This window comes from Scyliorhinus canicula, chromosome 8, assembly GCF_902713615.1.
Source record: "Scyliorhinus canicula chromosome 8, sScyCan1.1, whole genome shotgun sequence".
NCBI lineage: Eukaryota > Metazoa > Chordata > Chondrichthyes > Carcharhiniformes > Scyliorhinidae > Scyliorhinus > Scyliorhinus canicula.
In genome coordinates, this window is record NC_052153.1 from 41,531,240 (window position 1) to 41,553,847 (window position 22,608).

A 22,608-nucleotide genomic window follows, 5' to 3' on the forward strand; every position below is an offset into this window, starting at 1 on the left:
CCACTTTTGTGGGTGAGCCATTTATGCTGATGCCCTTCAGTGTTCTGAGATTTGATACTCTGACAAAAGGTTTGTCAACACATTATTAGAGAAAATTATTATTTTCCCCTTAAATAAGACCTGCATTTATATTATGCCTTTCATAAACCCCATGACTTCCCAAACCACCTTGAAGCCAATCAAATATCTTCATTTTTAAAAAAAATCTTTTTATTCTCCTACTTTTCCACGTTTTCATCAAACATACACCCAACAATAACAAATACAATAGCAATCCCCCAACCTGCATCCCATTGAACAAACCCAAATCACCCCCGACATCCCAAATGCAAATCAAGAAAGATCAAAAAGAGAATCCACTGTCATCCCATACATGGTAAACAGTAAATAATACACACAACACCAGCCCATTCTCCCCCTAATGTTCGATGGCATTCAATTGAAAGTGCAGGAGAAACAATGCCCATGAATTGTAGAACCCTTCCATCCTCCCCCTCAATCAAACTTCATCTTCTCGAGTGTCAAAAATTCCAGCAGGTCCCCCCTCCATGCTGAGGCACAGGGCGGAGAAGCTGACCTCCACACCAACAGGACCTGCATTCGGGCAATCAGTGAAGCGAAGGCTAAGATATCTGCAGCCGAGGCTGGCCCAACACCCCAAATATGGCTTCTAGAAGCCCTGGTTCGAAACGCGCATGCACCACCCCAAGATGACCTTAAAGTCCTCCCTCCAATACCCCTCCAGCTTCAGACAGGGCCAAAATCGTAAGACATAGGAGCAGAATCAGGCCACTCGGCCCATCGCGTCTGCTCCGCCATTCAATCATGACTGATATTTTTCTCATCCCCATTCTCCTGCCTTCTACTCATAATCCCTGATCCCCTTATTAATCAAGAATCTATCTATCTGTCTTAAAGACACTCTGTGATTTGGCCTCCACAACCTTCTGCGGCAATACACGACCTTCAACATAGAGCAACACGGTAGCATTGTGGATAGCACAATTGCTTCACAGCTCCAGGGTCCCAGATTCGATTCCGGCTTGGGTCACTGTCTGTGCGGAGTCTGCACATCCTCCCAGTGTGTGTGGGTTTCCTCCGGGTGCTCCGGTTTCCTCCCACAGTCCAAAGATGTGCAGGTTAGGTGGATTGGCCATGATAAATTGCCCTTCGTGTCCAAAATTGCCCTTAGTGTTGGGTGGAGTTACTGGGTTATGGGGATAGGGTGAAGGTGTTGACCTTGGATGGGGTGCTCTTTCCAAGAGCCGGTGCAGACTCGATGGGCCGAGTGGCCTCCTTCTGCACTGTAAATTCTATGATATGATTTCAACTGTATCAGCTCGCACATGAGGTTGAGGCGTTTACCCTCACACGACAGACCTTCCTCTATAGCCTCCCCCAACTCTTCCTCCCACTTCACTTTAACCCCCTCCATGATACCTTGTCCTCCCCCAGAACCTTCCCATAAATTGCCAACACCACCCCTTTCTCCATTCCCCCTGCCATCAATACCTCCTCCAGCAATATGGAGTCCTGCGCTATTGGGAAGCTCTGAAGCTCCTTCCTGGTAAAATCCCGGACCTGCAGATCTCTAAATACCTCCCCCTGCCCCATACCCTAACTCCCACCTCCGAAATCTGCCATCCCACTTCCCTGGCTCAAACCTATGGTTCCCCCTAATTGCCATCTCTCTTGATCCCGCCCACAACTTAAAGTGCCGCCTCAACTGCGACCAGATCTTCAATGTTGCCTCCACCGCCAGACTCCCAGAATGTTTACCCGGGGCCATCAGGTGCGGCGCTGTTGCCAACTTCCTCAGGCCCGACCCCCTGCACAGACTCTCCTCCATTTTTCAACATTCGCCGCCCAATAATAATATAATACATTTGGCCCAACTCCCCAGCCTGCCATCCTCTGCATGGGCAGCACGGTAGCCTTGTGGGTAGCACAATTGCTTCACAGCTCCAGGGTCCCAGGTTCGATTCCGGCTTGGGTCAATGTCTGTGTGGAGTCTGCACATCCTCCCCGTGTGTGCGTGGGTTTCCTCCGGGTGCTCCGGTTTCCTCCCACAGTCCAAAGATGTGCAGGTTAGGTGGATTGGCCATGATAAATTGCCCTTAGTGTCCAAAATTGCCCTTAGTGTTGGATGGGGTTACTGGGTTATGGGGATAAGGTGGAGGTGTTGACCTTGGGTAGGGTGCTCTTTCCAAGAGCCGGTGCAGACTCGATGGGCCGAATGGCCTCCTTCTGCACTGTAAATTCTATGATAACTATAATAATCCTAGCCACTGTCGTCTCTCTTCCACCCCCCCACCCCCCCCACCAAAATAAACAAGGTCATCATCGTCACCTCCTTAAAAAATGCTTTTGGTAAAAAGATCGGCAGGCCCTGATGTATAAAAGGAAACCGCGCAACGCATTCATTTTAACTGCCTGCACCCTACCTGCCAGTGATAGAGGAAGACCATCCCACCTTGCCAAGTCCGTCTTCTTCACTCTGCGAAACTAGTAAGATTGTACATAGAGACCCGCACCACCTGCATTCCCAGGTATCTAAAGTGGTTCGCCGCCATATGGAATGGCAGCAACCCTGCCCCCACCCTGGCTGGGACACCACAAAGTGTTCACTTTTGTCCAAATTTAGCTTATCCCTACGAAAAGGACTCAAATACTCTAAACAGCTCCATTATACCCTCCATCGCCGCACTCGGCTCTGTCACGTACAATAATAAATCATTTACTTATGCAGATAGTCTATGTTTCACGCCCCCCCCGGGCGCACTATTCCCTTCCACACCCACAAACTCCTCAACACGATGGTCAATGGCTCGATCTCTAGTGCAAATAACAGGGGACATAGGACTCCCCTTACTGGTCCCCCAGTGCAGAGCAAAATGCCCCAAACTCGTATTGTTTAGTCAAATATCTTTAGAGTTGTCAAAGTTGTGGGAGATGAGGCAGTCAATTTGCACACAGCATGTTCCCACAAACAGCTGTGAAATGTGGTAAAAATCAGATCATCTTTTTTCTGTGATTTCTGGCTGGGGGACTCTGGGAATACTCCTTGGCTTTTCTTGAAAATAATGCTGTGGGATTCTTTACAGCCTTCTGAGAGCACATATGAGGCTACGGTTTAATGTCTCATCCTAAAGGTGGCGTCCGCTGTAGTGCAGCATACCCTCTTTACTGCACCAGCCTAGACTTTGTGCCAATTACTGATCCGTAGCCTTCTGATTTAACCAAGAGTGTTACCAATGAGCCACCCAAGTTACCACCTTATTCAGACTATATGATTCTTCTAACCTGATAAGTAATTTATTCAAGTAATATAGCATAACAAGTTCTATGAATATTTCCCCCTCACTTTCAATCGAATATTTATTTCCTCTTCTCTCTCTGTACCTTGTTTGACATTGAATCCACACACTGTTAATCCTCCTTGTTTCTCCTATTTATTTCTTAATCTTTCAAACTGGCTGTTTAAGGAGATGCCCTTTTCTTATTCTCTTGGCTCAGGGCCTTTTCTTACCCTCTTAGCTCAGGGCCTGTTTCCTTTGTTGAAACCTCAGCAATTGTGTGCAAGAAGTATTTTTGAGCTGAACGGTCCAGGGACAATTTAGCCAAAACTTTTTCCGATGATGAATCCTGCCCACCCATCTTCTCACCTTATCATTCAATTTCCTATTCTCTAGGATTACCACAAATTGATCTGCCCACTTCAGTGTCTTTCCCTGGTAACCAAATGCTGAACTCTGACTCTTTGATCCTTCTTACTTTGAGCATCCTAATTGTCCACTTGGCTCAGTTAGTATTGTCCCCATCTGTGAAATGGCGGATTGTGGGTTCAAACCTACACCACAATTAGAGTGCGTTATCTACGGTGACCTTGCAGAACTCCATATGAAGCATGACATTAAGGCCCCTCCTACCAATTCAGAGTTTAGCTGGATGTTAAAAGATTGAAGAGGAGGAACTTTAGCTAATGGCTAACATAATTTTAGTGGAGTTATGGGATCTAGCTAAGGTTTTTTACCTGCACTGTGACCAGTGCCCTTAAGCTACTTTAATTAATTGGATGTTTCTGAGAAATAGAGACATGCAATATGGTCTGTATAAACTCATATCTTTTCCTATTTTGTATTCTGGCAAGTGAACATTAGAAGAATTGCTGGCTTTATATTTTGTCAGTCCCTTCATTACCTTGAAAACTTTAAGTTGGTTATCTGAAATAGTCTCTTCTGAAAACAATTCTTTTAACATGACAAAAATATCATTGTTATTCTTCCATAACTACCTACGATAGATGAGATCTGATCAACAAATTGGGCACATGTGTTTTGTCGCTCATTGTAAAAAATGTGTAATATGGGGCAGTCTGAATTCAGTTGATAGTTACTGTAAACGTAAAGCAAAATATAGTTCCCTACCACTTAAAATGGGCAGTCATTTATTAAATATCGACCAAAAAGTACTGTTATCTATTGGCAGTATTGCCAATTTCAAAGTTGCTGTCAAAAGCATCTTAAGTGTTTTATTTATGTTGGGCACCAACAGCTGTGTTTATTTCACTAGTTTGCACCATGTCAAATTGCATTGCATACAATTTAATAATTTTCATAAATCCTTATTGAGACCGCCTGCACTTTCCTCCATCTATTATATTTTCTGAAATGGTCCGGAAGGGAGGCACGGTGGCCAGTGTCCGGAATTGATTCCGGCTATGGGTGACTATCTTATGTGGGGCTTGCACCTACCCTGCACATCTTTGGGTTGTGGGGGTGCGACCCATGCAAGCATGGGGAGAATGTGCAAACTCCACGCAGTCAGTGACCCGGGGCCGGGATTGAACTCGGGTCCTCGGTGCCGCCAGGCAGCAGTGCTAACCACGGGGCTACCGTTCCGCCATCTTTTATTTTGCTCGTTATGTTTCTTGCTAATGTTTCTGCTGCTTGCCCACCTCCCATTCACTTCACAGGTTATTCCGGCTCGTTTCTTCTGTGTGTGTTTTTTTCTCCTTTGTCCAGGGCAGCACGGTAGCATGGTGGTTAGCATAAATGCTTCACAGCTCCAGGGTCCCAGGTTCGATTCCCGGCTGGGTCACTGTCTGTGTGGAGTCTGCACGTCCTCCCCGTGTGTGCGTGGGTTTCCTCCGGGTGCTCCGGTTTCCTCCCACGGTCCAAAGATGTGCGGGTTAGGTGGATTGGCCATGCTAAATTGCCCGTAGTGTCCTAATAGTAAGGTTAAGGGGGGGGGGAGTTGTTGGGTTACGGGTATAGGGTGGATACGTGGGTTTGAGTAGGGTGATCATTGCTCAGCACAACATCGAGGGCCGAAGGGCCTGTTCTGTGCTGTACTGTTCTATGTTCTATGTCCTGTCCCTTTTCAAATGTCCGTCTTCTCTAATATCTTTTAGTCCTGAGGAAGAGTCTAAAATTGGGTTTTCTGTTTTGCTGCCATTGCTGAGCATTTCCAGCTGCTTGCATTTTATGGTTTCTACTTATTGAAAGTTCAGTGTGTAAGTTGTCAATTGTTATTTGACAATTCAGCAATCTTAGTTGAAGGTTAAGGACAGTGTAGGGAGGTGGATGACCCTATGGCATTGACTTGCTTTTTTGAGTTCAGACTTCGAGCACATTTTGCAGCAGAACAAAGGAAACTCAAGAGTTTTGCTCTGCATCACCTCTTTTATTATGATGATCTGGGGGTGCAATATACTAAGGGAAAGCTCCTTTCCCGAATATTAATGTACCTTGCCTCGATTACTGAATACATTGGGTTTTTAAAATAGAATGTTTTTTCAAACGGCCATTAGGTACGTTATTAAGTAACTGGGTGAGTTTAGTAGTGGCTTCCCACATATTCCCTGGCTCCTTTATTGAGGGATGGGAAGGAAGGCTGTAAGGTTGTCTGTATCTGGCATTTGAGCCGATGTTTTCATAGAATCATAGAATTTACAGTGCAGGAGGAGGCCATTCGGCCCATCGAGCTCTTGGAAAGAGCACCCCACTTAATTCGTCCGCATCCACCCTATCCAGTAACCCCACCCAACACTTAAGTTTTACAGCCCATTTTGCTGTAAATGAACTGTATTGAGATGTTCACCAGCATGGCCGGTTGGTGTCTGCTCTCCTCCTATTATCTTAACCTGCCACTACTGCCCGAGGCCAATGAATCGACTATAGCTGATAGTGTATAGTTGCCAGCCTAAATTGGTTGCAAGGTATGGGAAGTCAGTAATAGCACCCTGATTTCTTTGCTCTTCTTGACACTTAATGCTTTCACAGTATGCCCGAATTTGTGAACTTGATGGCATAGATACATAGAAGATAGGAGCAGAAGGAGGCGAGCTACTCCGCCATTCATCACGATCATGGCTGATCATCCAACTCAATAACCTAATCCTGTTTTCTCCCCATCGCCTTTGATCCCATTCTCCCCAAGTGCTGTATCCAGCCGCCTCTTGAATATATTCAAAGTTTTAGCATCAACTACTTCCTGTGGTAATGAATTCCACAGGCTCATCACTCTGTGTGAAGAAATGTCTCCTTATCTCTGTCCGAAATGGTTTACCCTGAATGCTCAGGCTGTGACCCCTGGTTCTGGACACACCCATCATTGGTAACATCTTCCCTGCATCTACCCTGTCTAGTCCTGTTAGAATTTTCTAAGCCTCCCCTCATTCTTCCGAACTCCAGCGAGAACAATCCCAACCTAGTCAATCTCTCCTCATATGACAGTCCCGCTATCCCTGGAATCAGTCTGGTAAACCTTTGCTGCACTCCCTCGAGAGCAAGAACATCCTTCCTCAGAGAAGGAGACCAAAACTGCACACAGTACTCCCAAGTGTGACCTCACCAAGACCCTGTACAATTGGAGCAACACATCCCTGCTTCTATACTCAAAACCTCTGAAAGCCAACATACCATTAGCCTTCTTTACTGCCTGCTATACCTGCATGTTTACCTTCAGTCAGGTGCACAAGGACACCCAGGTCCCGCTGCACACTCCCCTCTCCCAATTTACAACCATTCGGGTAGTAATCTGCCTTCCTGTTTTTGCTTCCAAAATAAATAACCTCACACTTATTCAAATTATACTGCATCTGCCATTGGTTTGCCCACTCGCCCAACCTGTCCAGTTCTTGCTGTAGGCATCCTACCGCATCCTTGTCACAATTCATCCTCCCACCTAATTTGGTATCATCTGCAAACTTTGAGATGTTACATTTTGTTCCCTCATCCCAATCATTTATACAATCTCTTATGCGGGACTTTGTCAAACGCCTTCTGAAAGTCCAAATATACCACATCGACTGGCTCCCCCTTGTCGACTGTACTCGTAACCTCTTCAAAGAATTCCAACAGACTTGTTGAGCATGATTTTCCCTTCATAAATCATAGAACATAGAACAGTACAGCACAGAACAGGCCCTTCGGCCCTCGATGTTGTGCCAAGCAATGATCACCCTACTCAAGCCAACGTATCCACCCTATACCAGTAACCCAACAACCCCCCCCCCCCCATTAACCTTATTTATTAGGACACTAAGGGCAATTTTAGCATGGCCAATCCACCTAACCCGCACATCTTTTGGACTGGGAGGAAACCGGAGCACCCGGAGGAAACCCACGCACACACGGGGAGGACGTGCAGACTCCGCACAGGCAGTGACCCAGCCGGGAATCGAACCTGGGACCCTGGAGCTGTGAAGCATTTATGCTAACCACCATGCTACCGTGCTGCCCATGCTGACTTTGACTGAGCCTACCACTGCTTTCTAAATATTCCGCTATAAAGTCCTTGATAATGGATTCAAGCCTTTTCCCCACTATCGATGTTGGGCTTACTGGTCTATAATTCCCTTCTTTCTCTCTACCTCCCTTTTTGAATATTGGAGTGACGTGAGCTACCCTCCAATCTGCAGGGACAGTTCCAGAGTCTATAGAATCCCGGAAGGTGGCCACCAATGCATCCACTATTTCCAGAGCCACCTCCTTAAGCACTCTGGGATGGAGATTCTCAGGCCCTGGGGATTTATCCACCTTCAATCCCACCAGTTTTCCCAGCACCATTTCTCTACTAATGTTGATCTCCCTCAGTTCTTCCCTCTCACCAAACCTTTAATTCTCCAACATTTCTGATTTGTGTCTCATTTGTGAAGACAGAACTAAAGTATGTATTTAATTGCTCAGCCATTTCTTTGTCCCTTATTCTGCATTCCCCTGTTTCTGTCTGTAGTGGGTCTACATTTCTCTTTACCAATCTCTTTCTCTTCACATATCTGTAGAAACTCTTAGTGTCAGTCTTTATGTTCCCTGCAAGCTTCCTTTCGTACTGTACTTTCCCCTTCTTAATCAATCCCTTCGTCCTTCTTTGCTAAATTCTAAACTGCTCCCAATCCTCAGACCTATTATTTTTCTTGGCCAATCTGTATGCTTCTTCCTTGTATCGGATACTATTTCTAATTTCCTTTGTAAGCCATGGGTTGGCCCTCTTATCCCCTTTGCTTTTGTGCCAAACAGGAATGAACAGTTGCCATAGTTCCTCCATGCGTTCCTTGAATGTTTGCCATTGTCTATCCACTGTCCCCTTTAAGTAACTCTCCCCAATCTATCAAGGCCAACTCATGCCTCATATCTTCATAGTTCCCTTTATTAAGATTCAGCACCCTAGTCTCCGAATCAACTACTTCATTCTCCATCTTTTAAAAAAATTCTATCATGTTATTGTAGCTCATCCCCAAGGGGTCTCGTACAGCCAGATTGGCAATGATTCCCTTCTCATTACACAGTACCCAGTCCAAGATGGCCTGCTCTCTAGTTGGTTCCTCCACATATTGGTCGAGAAAACCATCCCGTACACAGGAATTCCTCCTCTACGGCATTGTTGCTAATTTGATTTGCCCAATTTGTGAAGATTAAAATCACCCATGATCACCAATATTCACTTATTACATGCATCTCTAATTTCTTGTTTAATGCCATTCTTAACCTCTCCAGTGCAGTTTGGGGGTCTATATATGACACCCACTAATGTTTTTTTGCCCCTTGGTATTTCTTAACTCTACCCATACAGATTCCACATTGTCAGAGCTAATATCCTTTCTCACTATTGTGTTAATTTCCTCTTTAACCAGCAGTGCCACGCCATCTCCTTTTCTTTTATGCCTGTCCTTCCTAAATACTGAGAAACCTGGGACATTCAGTTCCCATCCCTGTTCACCTGCAGCCATGTCTCCGTAATCCCAATTATATCATACCCATTTATATCTATCTGCGCGATTAATTTATCCACTTTATTGCAAATGCTCCGTGCATTAAGGCATCAGTTCCAGTCCTGCCCAGGTGTAACCCGTCCAGTTTGTACAGGTCCCACCTCCCCCAGAACCAGTCCCAATGCCCCAGGAATCTGAAACCCTCCCCCTGACACCATCTCTTCAGCCACGTATTCATCCTACATATCCTGTCATTTCTACTCTGACTAGCACATGGCACCGGTAGTAATCCTGAGATCACTACCTTTGAGGTCCGATTTCTTAACTTCCTTCCTAGCTCCCTGTATTCTGCTTTTAATACCTCATCCCTTTGCATGCAAGTGAGAGACATAAATATGTCTACTTTGATGTTATGTTTAGATACTCTCAGAGAATGAACATTGCCAGTCTTTTTTCATGTTTGAATGAGACATTTTGATGGATCCCTGTTTCTTCAGGTACTACACTGTATTACCAACCAGGTATTCTACTTGGAGGGAAGATTGAACATGACTGCCACCCCCAACGTTCCATTGGCTATTACCTGGAAGCCTTGCTCTATCTAGCTCCTTTTATGAAGAGACCATTAAAAGCCATCCTGAAAGGCGTCACCAATGATCAAACAGATCCTTCTGTAAGTTACAGTTAAACTGATGCTGAGAAATTTGAAGTGCTAAGCCTGAGCAAACCTATCTTACCCATTGATAAAGAAGTTGGGTATTGCGGATTCTTTAAACTTTCATTTTGGCTGATATTGATAATGTGTGTATTTTCCCATCCATTTTCACTGGCAATGCTGACGTTTATTGTCCGCCCATAGTTATTCTGGGAAGGTGATGGTGACCATCTTGCTGAACTGGGGCAGTGGTTTGATGCAACTGAACAAATTGCTAGGGCTGTTCACTCATCCATTACTGTGCGAGTGTCGTCACATTTGGCTTGACTTGAGTACGGTTTCCTTCCATAAAAGGACTTGAGTAAACCTACATGACTATCTGACAACGTTACGGTCACTTTTAGTGATCCCTGGGTCTTATTTCCAGGTTTCTAAAACTAAATTCAGATTCTCAAACGATCTTGTGGGATTTGAAGTCATGTACCCGCCGTACTGGTCCAGGTCTCTGCATTATTTGTTTAGCGAGTTTACCACTGCACTACTGTACTCAGATTTTGGTCCTAATTAAAGCCATGGTACTTTATGCTGCGGCCCATTGCAATCCACTTACCCCTCATCCACAGTCCTCAGGATGGCAACTGTACCATTCAGTCAATTAGCTTGTGCTGTTCCTGAAACTCAGTTGTATGGTTAAAGGGCTTGAGGTCCTTGTTAATTTCTCACTCCATACATAGTCATACCTTGAAATGTTATTAGAAGACGTACCTTTCCATTTTGATCTTATCTTGATAAGTATCAACAGTAGGTCACTTACCAAAAACCTTTCCGAGACGTCCAAATAAACATTCTTTTCTTTTTTTTGATCTGGCTGTCACTGCAAAGGCCAGCATTTGTTGCCCGTCCCTTATTGCCCTTAAACTGAGTGGCTTGACATCCCATCTCAGAGGGCAGCTGAGAGTCAACCACATTGCTGTGGCTCTGGAGTTGCATGTAGGCCAGACTAGGTATGGATGGTAGATCTCCTTCCCTGAAGGACATTAGTGAACCAGTTGTGTTTTACGACATTCAATGATGGTTTCTTGGTCACTATTACTGAGACTAGCTTTAGTACAGTAGTAACGCAGTGGTTAGTACAGTTGCTTCACAGCTCCAGGGTCCTAGGTTCGATTCCCGGCTTGGGTCACTGTCTGCGCTGAGTCTGCACGTGTCCGTCCCCCCCGCGCGGTGCCTGTGTGGGTTTCCTCCGGGCGCTCCGGTTTCCTCCCACAGTCCAAAGTTGTGCAGGTTAGGTGGATTGGCCGTGCTAAATTTCCCTTAGTGTCCAAAAAGGTTAGATGGGGTTACGGGGATAGGGTAGAGATGTGGGGTGCTCTTTCCAAGTGTCGGTGCAGACTTGATGGGCCAAATGGCCTCCTTCTGCACTGTAAGTTATATGTCTATATTCCAGATTTTATTAATTGAACTGAAAATCCACCAGCTGTCATGGTGGGATCTGAACCCGTATCCCCAGAGCAGTACTCTGGGCCTCCGGATTACTAGTCCAATAGCAAGCTGTTTGATCAGTCAAGAAATTTAGCAACGGTACTTCATACAGTGATGGTGAAAATAAACATCCACTGACCTTTCAAAATAGCATTTAGTTTTTTCCTTTTTATTTCAGGAGTAGCTTTAGCTAAAAGTGGAAGTGCTTTGAATATATTTAGATGGATTTTGTTCTGTGTGTGAAAAACATTACGATCTGATCATTCTATGCACTGATATGAATTCGCTTTTCTATCAACTTAATACTTTTATTCTGTGTGTTTTATTAAAAGGTGGATACACTTAAAGTGACGGCTCTCCCCTTAATGCAAAGGTTTGGTGTAGATGGTGACGGGCTTGAACTAAAGGTAAGAAAACCATCTTACTCATTTTTAAAGTATATCTTTTCCCTTTTTTTCACGCTGGTAGAATTTCATTTGTACAGTCAGTGACAGCAGATTAGGCCAAAAATGAAAATTTACTGAAGGAATTATTCGGAACAGCAGTGAATGAACGTTGTACTAATTTTGGTTGAACTGGAGAAATGAATTAGCACCATTTTGGATCATTTTCACATGTAAATAATTACCGTAACGTTAAAGTTGGTTAACCTTAAATTTTAATTTGATACACCCCAGTGAAAATGCCCTGGGACATATTGCTAGGTTAAAGATGCTTTATAAATGCAAGTTTGTTGTCTCAAAGACATCAGAAGGTGGTTGAGTTTGGAGAGAAATTTCCAAAGAACTCAATTATTCTAACAATACTGGCAACAATAATCCATGGCCCTAATATTGAAGCAGACAAACATAACTAAGTGCCTAGCAGTTTTGCACCCAATGTAAGTTATTCTTGCTCCGTTGCGATTCTCATAGAGACCAATAACTTTTAAAAGAGAGATACATCCCAGTGACTGACACACCAAAATCACACAAACACCAACCAACATTACCTAGTAGGCAAATAATATACTGGACTACAATAAAGATGTTCCCTAGTAACTTCTTAATAGAACCAAAATTCCCATACCATGTTTATGAATTATGTCGCATTCATAGCAGGTACCTAGGGCAGCACGGTGGCACAGTGGTTAGCATTGCTGCCTACGGTGCTGAGGACCCAGGTTCGAATCCTGGCCCTGGGTCACTGTCCGTGTGGAGTTTGCACATTCTCCCCGTATTTGCGTGGGTTTCACCCCCACAACCCAAAGATGTGCAAGGTAGGTGGATTGGCCACGCTAAATTGCCCCTTAATTTGGAAAAAATAATTTTACTCTTAAAAAAAATTTTAAACTGAGAAAAAACATTCTCAGCAGATACCTGGCCTTGTATTTAAAGTACCAAATATCTCCCAGTGATTCAACAAACTCTGCCTCGCCAGGCTGAATCTTCCTGTATCCGTTAAACAAAGTCCCTTTCATTCGACCGTCTAAATGTACTTGAATGGGCTTCGAGCAGCAAGGCACCCACTGGTGATTCTTTCGTCTTCAACTCTCCACAACAACTGGTGCCCCTTTGATCAGGGGTTCCGTCCTCACCAGCGCTCCGCTTGGTGATTCATCCAAAAAGAGTCCTTTGTTCAGCCTGGCATAGCAGCAGCTGCTTTTGGTCTGACTCAGAGCCCTGTTGCCTGCACATAGCAAGGATAGCTGCTTCTCCCTTTGTGTGCAGGTGTTAAAGCTTGCACCTGGCTTTCAATAAGACTTGACCCAACCCCCTGTCCACATGGCAACCAGATCACATGGGCCGTCAGTTCAGTACAACTTCATGCCATCCCTCATTTCAGGACTTTACTTCCTTACCCTAAAAGACACGGTTGAAAATATAACCATTTTATAAAATCTAGTGATCATAACAGCCGACTTGCCCAAAAATCAGTTGCTCAACAGATTTCAAAAATTAAATAATTGCACCAAGTTTTGATAAGCAGAGAATTTAACTCTCCATGGTCTGTTCAAATCATTACTCTTTTTTTTTGGGCTGTGACATTTTTAATTTGTATTCTAATTATTAAGTCAGAATAGTGTCCTTTAACTGGGAGTGGGGGAATATTAAGTTTTGATACTACATTGGTAAGCAGAAACATTCATTCATATGAGTAGCTACTTCATCTGGTGTTGAATAAATTCAGTGCAATACTTAAATACAAGGAATAGGTTGGACTTTCACATCAGTTTTTACAGGTGCTATCCCTCATGGTGGGGTGTTGAAGCTTAATGAATGTAAATATTAAAGATAAATTGTTATGGGCGGCACGTGGCACAGTGATTAGCACTGCAGCCCTATGGCACTGAGGACCCGGGTTCGAATCCCGGCTCTGGGTCACTGTCTGTGTGGACTGTGCACATTCTCCCCGTGTCTGCGAGGATTCACCCCCACAACCCAAAGATGTGTAGGTTAGGTGGATTGGCCAGGATAAATTGTCCCTTAATTGGGGGGGGGGGGGGAACTAATTGGGTACTCTAAATTTATTTAAAAATAAGATAAATGATTGCATTAAAATTTAGTTGGCAGAGGTTATTTAAAGAAAGACAATGCACTTTGCATTAAGATCTGTTGAGCCACTTGTGAAAATGTTATTTACTTCGGCTTTTGTATTCATAGGATAGAAGTAGGCCATTCAGCTATTCGATACGATCATGGCTGATTGGACACTTCAGTGCCTTTTACACACGCTATCGCCATGGTCCTTTGTAATTGTCAATTTCTGCTTTAAACATACACAATGGCTGAATTTCCACAACCCTCTGGAGTAGGGAACAAAGATTCATGATCCTCAGTATAAAGAAATTTCTCCTCATCTTGGTCCTAAGTGGCATCCCCCTTATTCTGAAATTGTGCCCCTGGTAAACTAGACTCACCAACCAAGGGAAGCATGTAACCTGCATCTACTCTGTCTGTTCCTTCAAGTACTTTGTACATTTCAGTGAGAGTGAAACTAGCGAATACAGGCCCAGTTTTCCCAATCTTTCTCCACAAGATAGTCCCGCCATCCCCAGAACAAGTCGAGCGAACCTTTGTTGCACTCCCTCTATGGAAATAATATATTTTATGAAGTAAGGGGATCAAAACTGCACACAGTACTCCAGGTGCGGTCTAATCAAGCTTCTATATAATTGAAGTCAGACCTCATTACTGTACTCAAATCCCCTTGCAATAAAGGCTAACATTCCATTAGCTGTCCTAATAGCTTGCTGCATTGCATATTAACTTTCCTGACTTATGGGCACGACACCCAGGTCCCTTTGTACATAGTCTACACTTTCTAATTTCTTACCATTTAGGAAATACTCTGCACATCTGTTGCTTCTACCAAAATAAATTTCCTCACATTTTTCCACATTATATTCCATCTGCCATGATCTTGTCCACTCACTAAGTATGTCCAAAACCTCCTGTAACTGCTTTGCATCGCCCTTGCAATACACATTCCTGTCTAGCTTTATATCATCTGTGAACTTGGAAATATTAGATTTGATCCCCACATGCAATATGTATTGTGAACAGCTGGGGCCCAAGTACTGATCCTTGTGGTACCCCACTAGCCACACCCTGCCAACGTGAGAATGACCCGTTTATTTCTACCATTTTCTGCCTGTTACCCAATCCTTAATCCATGACAGTATTGCCTCCTGTCCCATATGCTTTTATTTTATCAACCTCCTGTAGGGGACTTTATGAAAAGCCTTCTGAAAATCCATGCTATGTCCATCTGTCAATTTTGTTGGTAACATCCTCAAAAAACTTCCAGTTTGTCAAACATTATATCTCACTTGTAAATTCCATGCTGACTATGCCCAATCAGATCATGATTGTCCATTTATAACATTCTTTATAACAGATTCTAGCGTTTTCCTTACTACTGATGTAAGGCTAACACGTCTGTAATTCCCTGTTTTTTTACCCCCTCTCTTCTTAAATGGTGGGGTGATATTTGCTACCTTCCTATCTTCAAGGACCATTCCAGAATCTATAGAGATTTGGAAGCCAGTCACTAATTCATTAACTAGCTCTGCAGCAACCTCTTTCAACACTCTGGGATGCATAATATCAGGTCCCCGGTGACTTAAACTTTCAGTCCCAATAATTTCTCAAATATAACTTTTTTAAAAACGTATTTTTATTAAAACCGTACATACAAAAGTTACAACACATAAACAATTCAGGAAACAGGCTCCCTAACAGACGACTATACGGTTTGTACAAATCTTTCCCCTTTTTCACCTTTCCCTGCGACAAATGTAACTTTCTAATTTATACTCATTTTCTTCAACTGCGCATTCACCCTATTCTCTTGGATCTCTACATCTGGGAGATTTCTTAATTTTTAAAAGATAAATTTAGAATACCCAATTATTTTTTTCCAATTAAGGGGCAATTTAGCTTGGCCATAGAACAGTACAGCACAGAACAGGCCCTTCGGCCATCGATGTTGTGCCGAGCCATGATCACCCTACTCAAACCCACATATCCACCCTATACCCATAACCCAACAACCCCCCCCCCCTTAACCTTACATTTTAGGACACTACAGGCAATTTAGCATGGCCAATCCACCTAACCCACACATCTTTGGACTGTGGGAGGAAACCGGAGCACCCGGAGGAAACCCACGCACACACGGGGAGGACGTGCAGACTCCACACAGACAGTGACCCAGCCGGGAATCGAACCTGGGACCCTGGAGCTGTGAAGCATTTATGCTCACCACCATGCTACCGTGCTTCCCAATCCACCTAATTTGCACATCTTTGGGTTGAGGGGGTGAAACCCATGCAGACATGGGAAAGGAGATTTCTTAATTGAAAAAAGTAACACTTCACTTCCTGCCATTTCTCCATTCCCCACTGTAAATTCCCCTGATTCCACCTGTAAGGGGGTGTCACAGTGGTTAGCATTGCTGCCTCACAGCGCCAGGAACTCTGGTCTATTCCGACCTTGGGTGACTGTCTGTGTGGAGTTTGCACGTTCTCCTCATGTCTGCATGGATTTCCTCCCACCGTCCAAAGATGTGCAGGTTAGAATTCGCTATGCTAAATTGCCCCTTAATGTTACAATGGTGTGCAGGTTAGATTACAGGGATTGGGCGGGGGAGTGCAGAATGCTCTTTCAGGGGGTCGGTGCAGACTCGATGGGCCAAATAGTCTCCTGCACTGTACGGATTCTATGATGACTCACATTTGTCTTAGCCAAACACTTCCATTTTACACACTAATAGAAGTTTTTGCAGTCAGTTATGTTTTTTGCTAGGTAGCATTCATATTTTGTTTTCCTTTTCTTTATCAGTTACTTGGCCTTCCTTTGCTGTATTCCAAAAACCTCCCAATCCTCGGGTCTACTACTAATTCTGGCAACTTTATAAGCCTTTTCTTTTAATCACCATCCTCTGCAAAATATAACAGTCCCTTTTGTTTGAATGTCAATGGGTTTGGGGTTTAAATTATAAGATTCTTTACCTTAAGATAGAAGTGGCCCTAAATCAGTGGCGTGTTTATTCCCAATCCCATCCACCATCACCTCCAAAATCCATGCTTCCTGTAATTTGGGCTTGAATTTGGTAGTTGCTGAAACAATCAATGTGTTGCAAACTAAACATTGATCTCCTTTGAATGTGATGATAGTCTTATTTAATCTGTCAAAGTGACCCAGGATATGAAAAATAGATTATATTACATGGTGTTACCTGGGTTAGTTGTAATTAAAATACAGGTTTTGTGTTTGCTTTGATAGGTAGTTCGGAGGGGCATGGCCCCTGGAGGAGGCGGCGAGGTGATCTTCTCATGCCCTGTGCGGAGGTTTTTAAAGCCTGTCCAGTTAACCGATCCTGGCAAAATCAAGCGGATCAGAGGTGTAGCGTATCCTTCTGAATGCACATGGTTCTGTACATGCAGTTCATCCCCTTTGTTCAAACTTCATTCTCTTCTCTTAATTTGCAATCAGTGCTTTATAAAAGCTCATGATTTGGGAGGGAGAGGAGGAAGAGAAAACAAGTTGTTATTTCATTGATTCCCCCCCCCCCCCCCCCCCCCCCCCCCCCCCCGCATGAAGTTGTTTTGAACCATATGAATTCTGACCATTTATAACTACAGTAGCATGAGAATAGAATTTGGACAGGTGGAGCAGTCACTTTTTGGGTTGGAAAGAGAGGGAGAACTTGAATTTATACAGTGCCTTTCCAAACTTACCAAAACATACTTGCTGCAGTAATTTAAATACATACGGCAGACAATGTCTGTTCATGCATCTGAGGAGTATGAAGACCGACTTGGCTTTTTTGCAGGAGACACACCTGAAGCTGGGGGGACCAGACGAGGCTGAGAAAGGAATGGATGGGGCAGGTGTTTCATTCGGGGCTGGGTCTGAAGATGAGTGGGGGTTGGCGGTGTTGGTTAATAAACGGGTTGTGTTCAAGGTGGGGAGTATTGCGGTCGATCCGGGGGGGTGCCGATGGTCCTGGTAAACATTTATGCCCCGAATTGGGATGCCATAGATTTTACAAGGCGTGTGTTTGGAGAAGATTCCGGACTTTGACTCTCATCGGTTGATTTTACGGTCATGGATTCGAGCTATGACCGGTCGAGTCCCAAGTCGTCGAGGTGTTGGAAATGGCTGAAATGGAGCGCATTGTGGGGGGGGGGGGGGGGGGGGGGGGGGGGGGGTCAAAGGAGTTTTCCTACTTCTCCCATGTGCGCCGGGTGTACACCAGGATTGATTTTTTTTTTGTTGGCCAATACGTTGCAGGGGGCTGGCCGACTTGAGTATTCGGCGATTGTGGTTTCTGACCATACACTGCGTTGGGTGTATTTGCGGGAGAGTGGAGGCAACGCAGGCAATGGAGGCTGGATGTGGGGTTGCTAGTGGATGAGGTGGGTGATCGGGTGAGGGCTGCCATTCAGGATTCCATGGAGCTGAACGACACGTGGGAGGTCACAGCTGCCATTCTGTGGGAAGCACTTAAGGCTGTAGTCCATGGGGTGTTCATATCAATTTGGGTGCATAGGGAGAAAACGGAGTGGGAGGAGAGGGTAAGGCTGGTGGATAAGATTTTGAGGGTGGACAGGAGATATTTGGGATGGCGCCGGAGGTAGGGTTGTTGGAGGAGAGGCAGAGGCTCCAGATGGGGTTTGGGCTAGTTTCTAGGGGGAAGGCGGTAGGGCAGTTGCAGAGGGGCAGTGTAGTAGTATGGGGAAAAGTCGAGTAGGATGTTGGCCCATCAGTTAAGAAAGCAGGAGGCAGCTCGGTAGAGTTAGGGATGATGAGGGTGATGGACCCGGAGGGGGTGAATGGAATGTTCGAGGTGTTTTATCGGAGGCTCTATGAGTCGGTGCACCCAACCGGGGAGGAGGGGATGCAGTGGTTCCTGGATGGGTTAGAGTTTTCCAACATGGAGGAGGGGCTGTTTGAGGGACTGGGGGCCCCAATTGGGCTGAGGGGGATGGTATGGGGACGATACAGGCAGGGAAGGCTCTGGGGCCGTACGGGTTCCCAGTAGTTTGGGCCGGACCTGGGGCTATTGCTGGTGAGGGTGTATAATGAAGCAAGGGAGAGGGTAGAACTCCATTGTCGTAGGCTTCTATCGTCCTGATTTTGAAGAGGGACAAGGACCCCGAGTAGTGTGGGTGGTACTGCCCAATATCACTATTGAATGTGGACACCAAGTTATTGGCTAAGGTGTTGGCATCGCAAATTGAGAACAGTATGCCTGAGGTGATAGGAAAGGATCAGACGGGTTTTGTGAAGGGGAGGCAGTTGACGGCGAATGTGAGGAGGCTACCATTAATGTACCCATGATGCCTTTGGAGTGGAAGTAGCAGTGGCGATGGACGCGGGTAAGGCTTTTGATGGGTGGAATTGGCATATTTGTTGGAGGTGCTGGGGTAGATCGGGTTCAGGCGGGTTTGTGCATTGGATCTGGCTGCGATATAAGACGCCGGTTGCGAGCCTACTGACGAGCCGAGTGAGTTCAGGGTACTTTGGGCTGCATTGTGGGATGAGGCAGGGGTGTGCGCTCTCCCGGTTGCTTTTCGCCTTTGCAATAGAACAGCTGGCAATGGCGCTTAGGGTGTCAAGGGACTGGATAGGGATTGAGTGAGAGGGGGGTCTGTGGAGGTTGGGGGGCTGGGGACAAAGGAGTGTTCATACGTCTCACTTCTCCCACATGTGCCGGGTGTACGCCAGGATTGAAATTTTTTCTGTTGGACAAGACGTTACTGGCCGAACTCAGGGTCTCATTGCATGCAGAAGACCCCTGCTATTATATATTTTGGACCCGATGGGCCGCATCAGAGGCATCACGGAGATCCTGGGAGAATTTGGCAAGTTTTCAGGATACAAATTGAATTTGGGAAAGAGCAAGGTGTTCCTGATTGAGGCCAGCAAAGGAGACTAGGTGAGTTGCCGTTTAGGGTGGTGGACGTGAGTTTCAGGTATTTGGGTATCCAGGTGGCGGGGATTAGGGCGCAGTTGCATAAACTGAACTTGGTTCAGCTGGAGGAGCAGCTGAAGGTGGACTTTGAGGTGTTGTCACTGGCAGGACGGGTGGAGACAGTGAAAATTATGGTATTGCCGAAGTTTTTGTTTGTATTTCAGACCCTCCTAATCTTTGTTCCCAAGTAGTTTTTTTTTAACGAAGGTCAATGGGTTGATTTCACTGTTTGTGTGGGCGGGCAAGACCCCGTGGGTGGGTCGGGGCTGCTGTTGCCGAACATGAGGAACTATTATTTGGTAGCAAGCATTGATATGGTAAGGAAATGGGCTTGGGGGAGGGTGGAGGCGGCATCGTGTAGGGGTACGTGTTTTGAGGGCTTTGTTCTCGCCGGCCAGGTATTCTGCGAGCCCCGTGGTGGTGTCGGCCCTAAGGGTGTGGAGACAGTGGAGGCAGCATTTGGGGCTGGAGAGAGTCTCGGTATGGGCACCGATCTGTAATAACCATAGGTTATTACCAACCATAGGGACTCTATGCATTGTAATTTAGAAGAATGAGAGGTGATCTCATTGAAACATAAGAGTATTCTTAAGGAGCTTGACAGGGTATACATCGTAGAATTTACAGTGCAGAAGGAGGTCATTCGGCCCATCAAGTCTGCACCGGCTCTTGGATAGAGCACCTTACTTAACCCCACATCCCCACCCTATCCCTATAACCCTGCAGCCCCATCTAACCCAAGGGCAATTTAGCATGGCCAATCCACCTAACCTGCACATCTTTGGAATGTGGGAGGAAACCGGAGCAAACCCACACAGACACTAGAAGAACGTGCAGACTCTGCACAGACAGTGACCCAAGCCGGGAATTGAACCTGGGACCCTGGAGCTATGAAGCGACAGTGCTAATCACTGTGCTACCTGTGCTGTGCCACCTGTTAATCTACCCATAACTCTTCGCAAATGGTTTGTATCCCTCTTGCAACATGCCTTTCCACCTATTTTTGTGTTGCCTGCAAATTTGGTTACAGTATATTCGCTTCCTTCCTGCAAGTCATTAATATATATAATAAACAGTTGTGGTCCCAGCACTGATTCCTGTGGAACCCCACTGGTTATAGGTTGCCAACCTGAAAAAGAACCCTTTGTCCCCACTCGTTTCCTGTCCATTTGCCAATTCTTTATCCATGCCAATATACTACCTCCTATACTTATGACTAGCCTTTTGTGAGGTACCTTGTCGAACACCATCTGGAAGTCCAAATACAACACGTCCACTGGTTTCCCGCTATCCAGTCTGAGACTTCTTTTTAAAAAAACTCTAAAATTAGTCAGACATTATTTCCCTTTCATGAAGCCATCTGACTCTGCTTGATTAGATTATGATTTTCCAAATGTGCTATTACTTCCTTAATAATTGATTCCAATATTTTTCGAACAATAGATGTTAGGCTAATTGGCCAATAGTTAGCCGCTTTTTGCCTCCCTCCCTTTTTGAATAGGGGTGTCACATTGCCAGTTTTCCAAACCTCCGGTACTTCTCCTGCATCCAAGGATTTGGAGAAAATAACCAATGCATCCACTTTCTGGAGCTACTTCTTTTAGAATCCTCGGATGCAAGACCAGGGACTTATCAGTCTTTAGCCCCATTAGTGTGTCTAATGTTACTTCTTTAGTGATGATATTTAATTCCTCCCCCCGCCCCCCCATATTCTTTAATATTAATGGATGTTCAAAGTATTTTCCACCATAAAGACTGATGTTAAATATCTAGTTAATTCCTCTGCCATTTCCTTGTTCCTCATACCTATCTACGCCGAATCATTTTCTAAGGGGCCTATGTTCATTTTGACCTCTCTTTTATATATTTTAAAGAAGCTATTATGATCGGTTTTTAGATTCCTCACTAGTTTGCCCTTGTAGTTTATTTTCTCCCTCTTTATTATCTTTTTAGTCCGCTGCTGGTTTCTGAATTTATTGTAATCTTCGGGGCTATTGCTGACTTTTGCCTCCTTATATGCCATCGTTTATAGAACCCTTGTATTGATCCTCTCAGGGCAAATTTGACCTTTTCCAATTTTATAAATCCCGCCATGTCACTGATCCAGGTCTCCACGCTTGGGGGCCTTGCATCCTTCCACTGTAACAGAACCCTTCGGCGGGCTACTAGAGACACAAAGGCCAGGACACCGGCCTCTTTCGCCTCCTGCACTCCTGGCTCTACCGCAACTCCAAGATCGCGAGTCCCCACCCTGGTTTGACCCTGGATCCAACCACCCTCGACACCGTCTCCGCCACCCCCTTCCAGAATTCTTCCAGTGCTGGGCATGCCCAGAACATATGGGCGTGGTTCGCTGGACTCCCCGAACATCTGGTGCACCTATCCTCACCCCCAAAGAACTTACTCATCCTGGTCCCGGACATGTGGGCCCGGTGCAGCACCTTAAATTGGATGAGACTAAGCCTCGCACGTGAGGAGGAAGAGTTAACTCTCTCCAAGGCATCCGCCCAAGTCCCATCCTCTATTTGCTCCCCGAGTTCCTCCTCCCATTTAGCCTTCAGCTCCTCCACTGACGACTCCTCCACCTCCTGCATTACCTTATAGATGTCAGACACCTTCCCCTCTCCAACCCACACCCCCGAAAGCACTCTGTCCATCGTCCCCTGCGAGGGCAGCAAAGGAATCCCTCTACCTGTCGCCTAGCAAACGCCTTTACCTGCAGGTATCTGAACATGTTCCCTTGGGGAAGGCCAAATATATCTTCCAGTTCCCCCAGGCCCGCAAACCTCCCGCC

At 45.3% G+C, this 22,608-nt stretch overlaps 1 protein-coding gene across 2 annotated transcripts in view; it reads left to right on the forward strand.

Moving 5' to 3' along the window:
- rcl1 (RNA terminal phosphate cyclase-like 1) overlaps positions 1–22,608 on the forward strand; it is a 44,313-nt gene that overhangs the window by 5,567 nt on the left and 16,138 nt on the right. For both annotated transcript variants that reach the window (XM_038804420.1, XM_038804421.1), the window contains exons 3-5: positions 9,712–9,887; positions 11,684–11,758; positions 17,120–17,244. In XM_038804420.1, the coding sequence (XP_038660348.1) occupies positions 9,712–9,887; positions 11,684–11,758; positions 17,120–17,244 (376 nt within the window). The remainder of the gene's footprint in view (positions 1–9,711; positions 9,888–11,683; positions 11,759–17,119; positions 17,245–22,608) is intronic.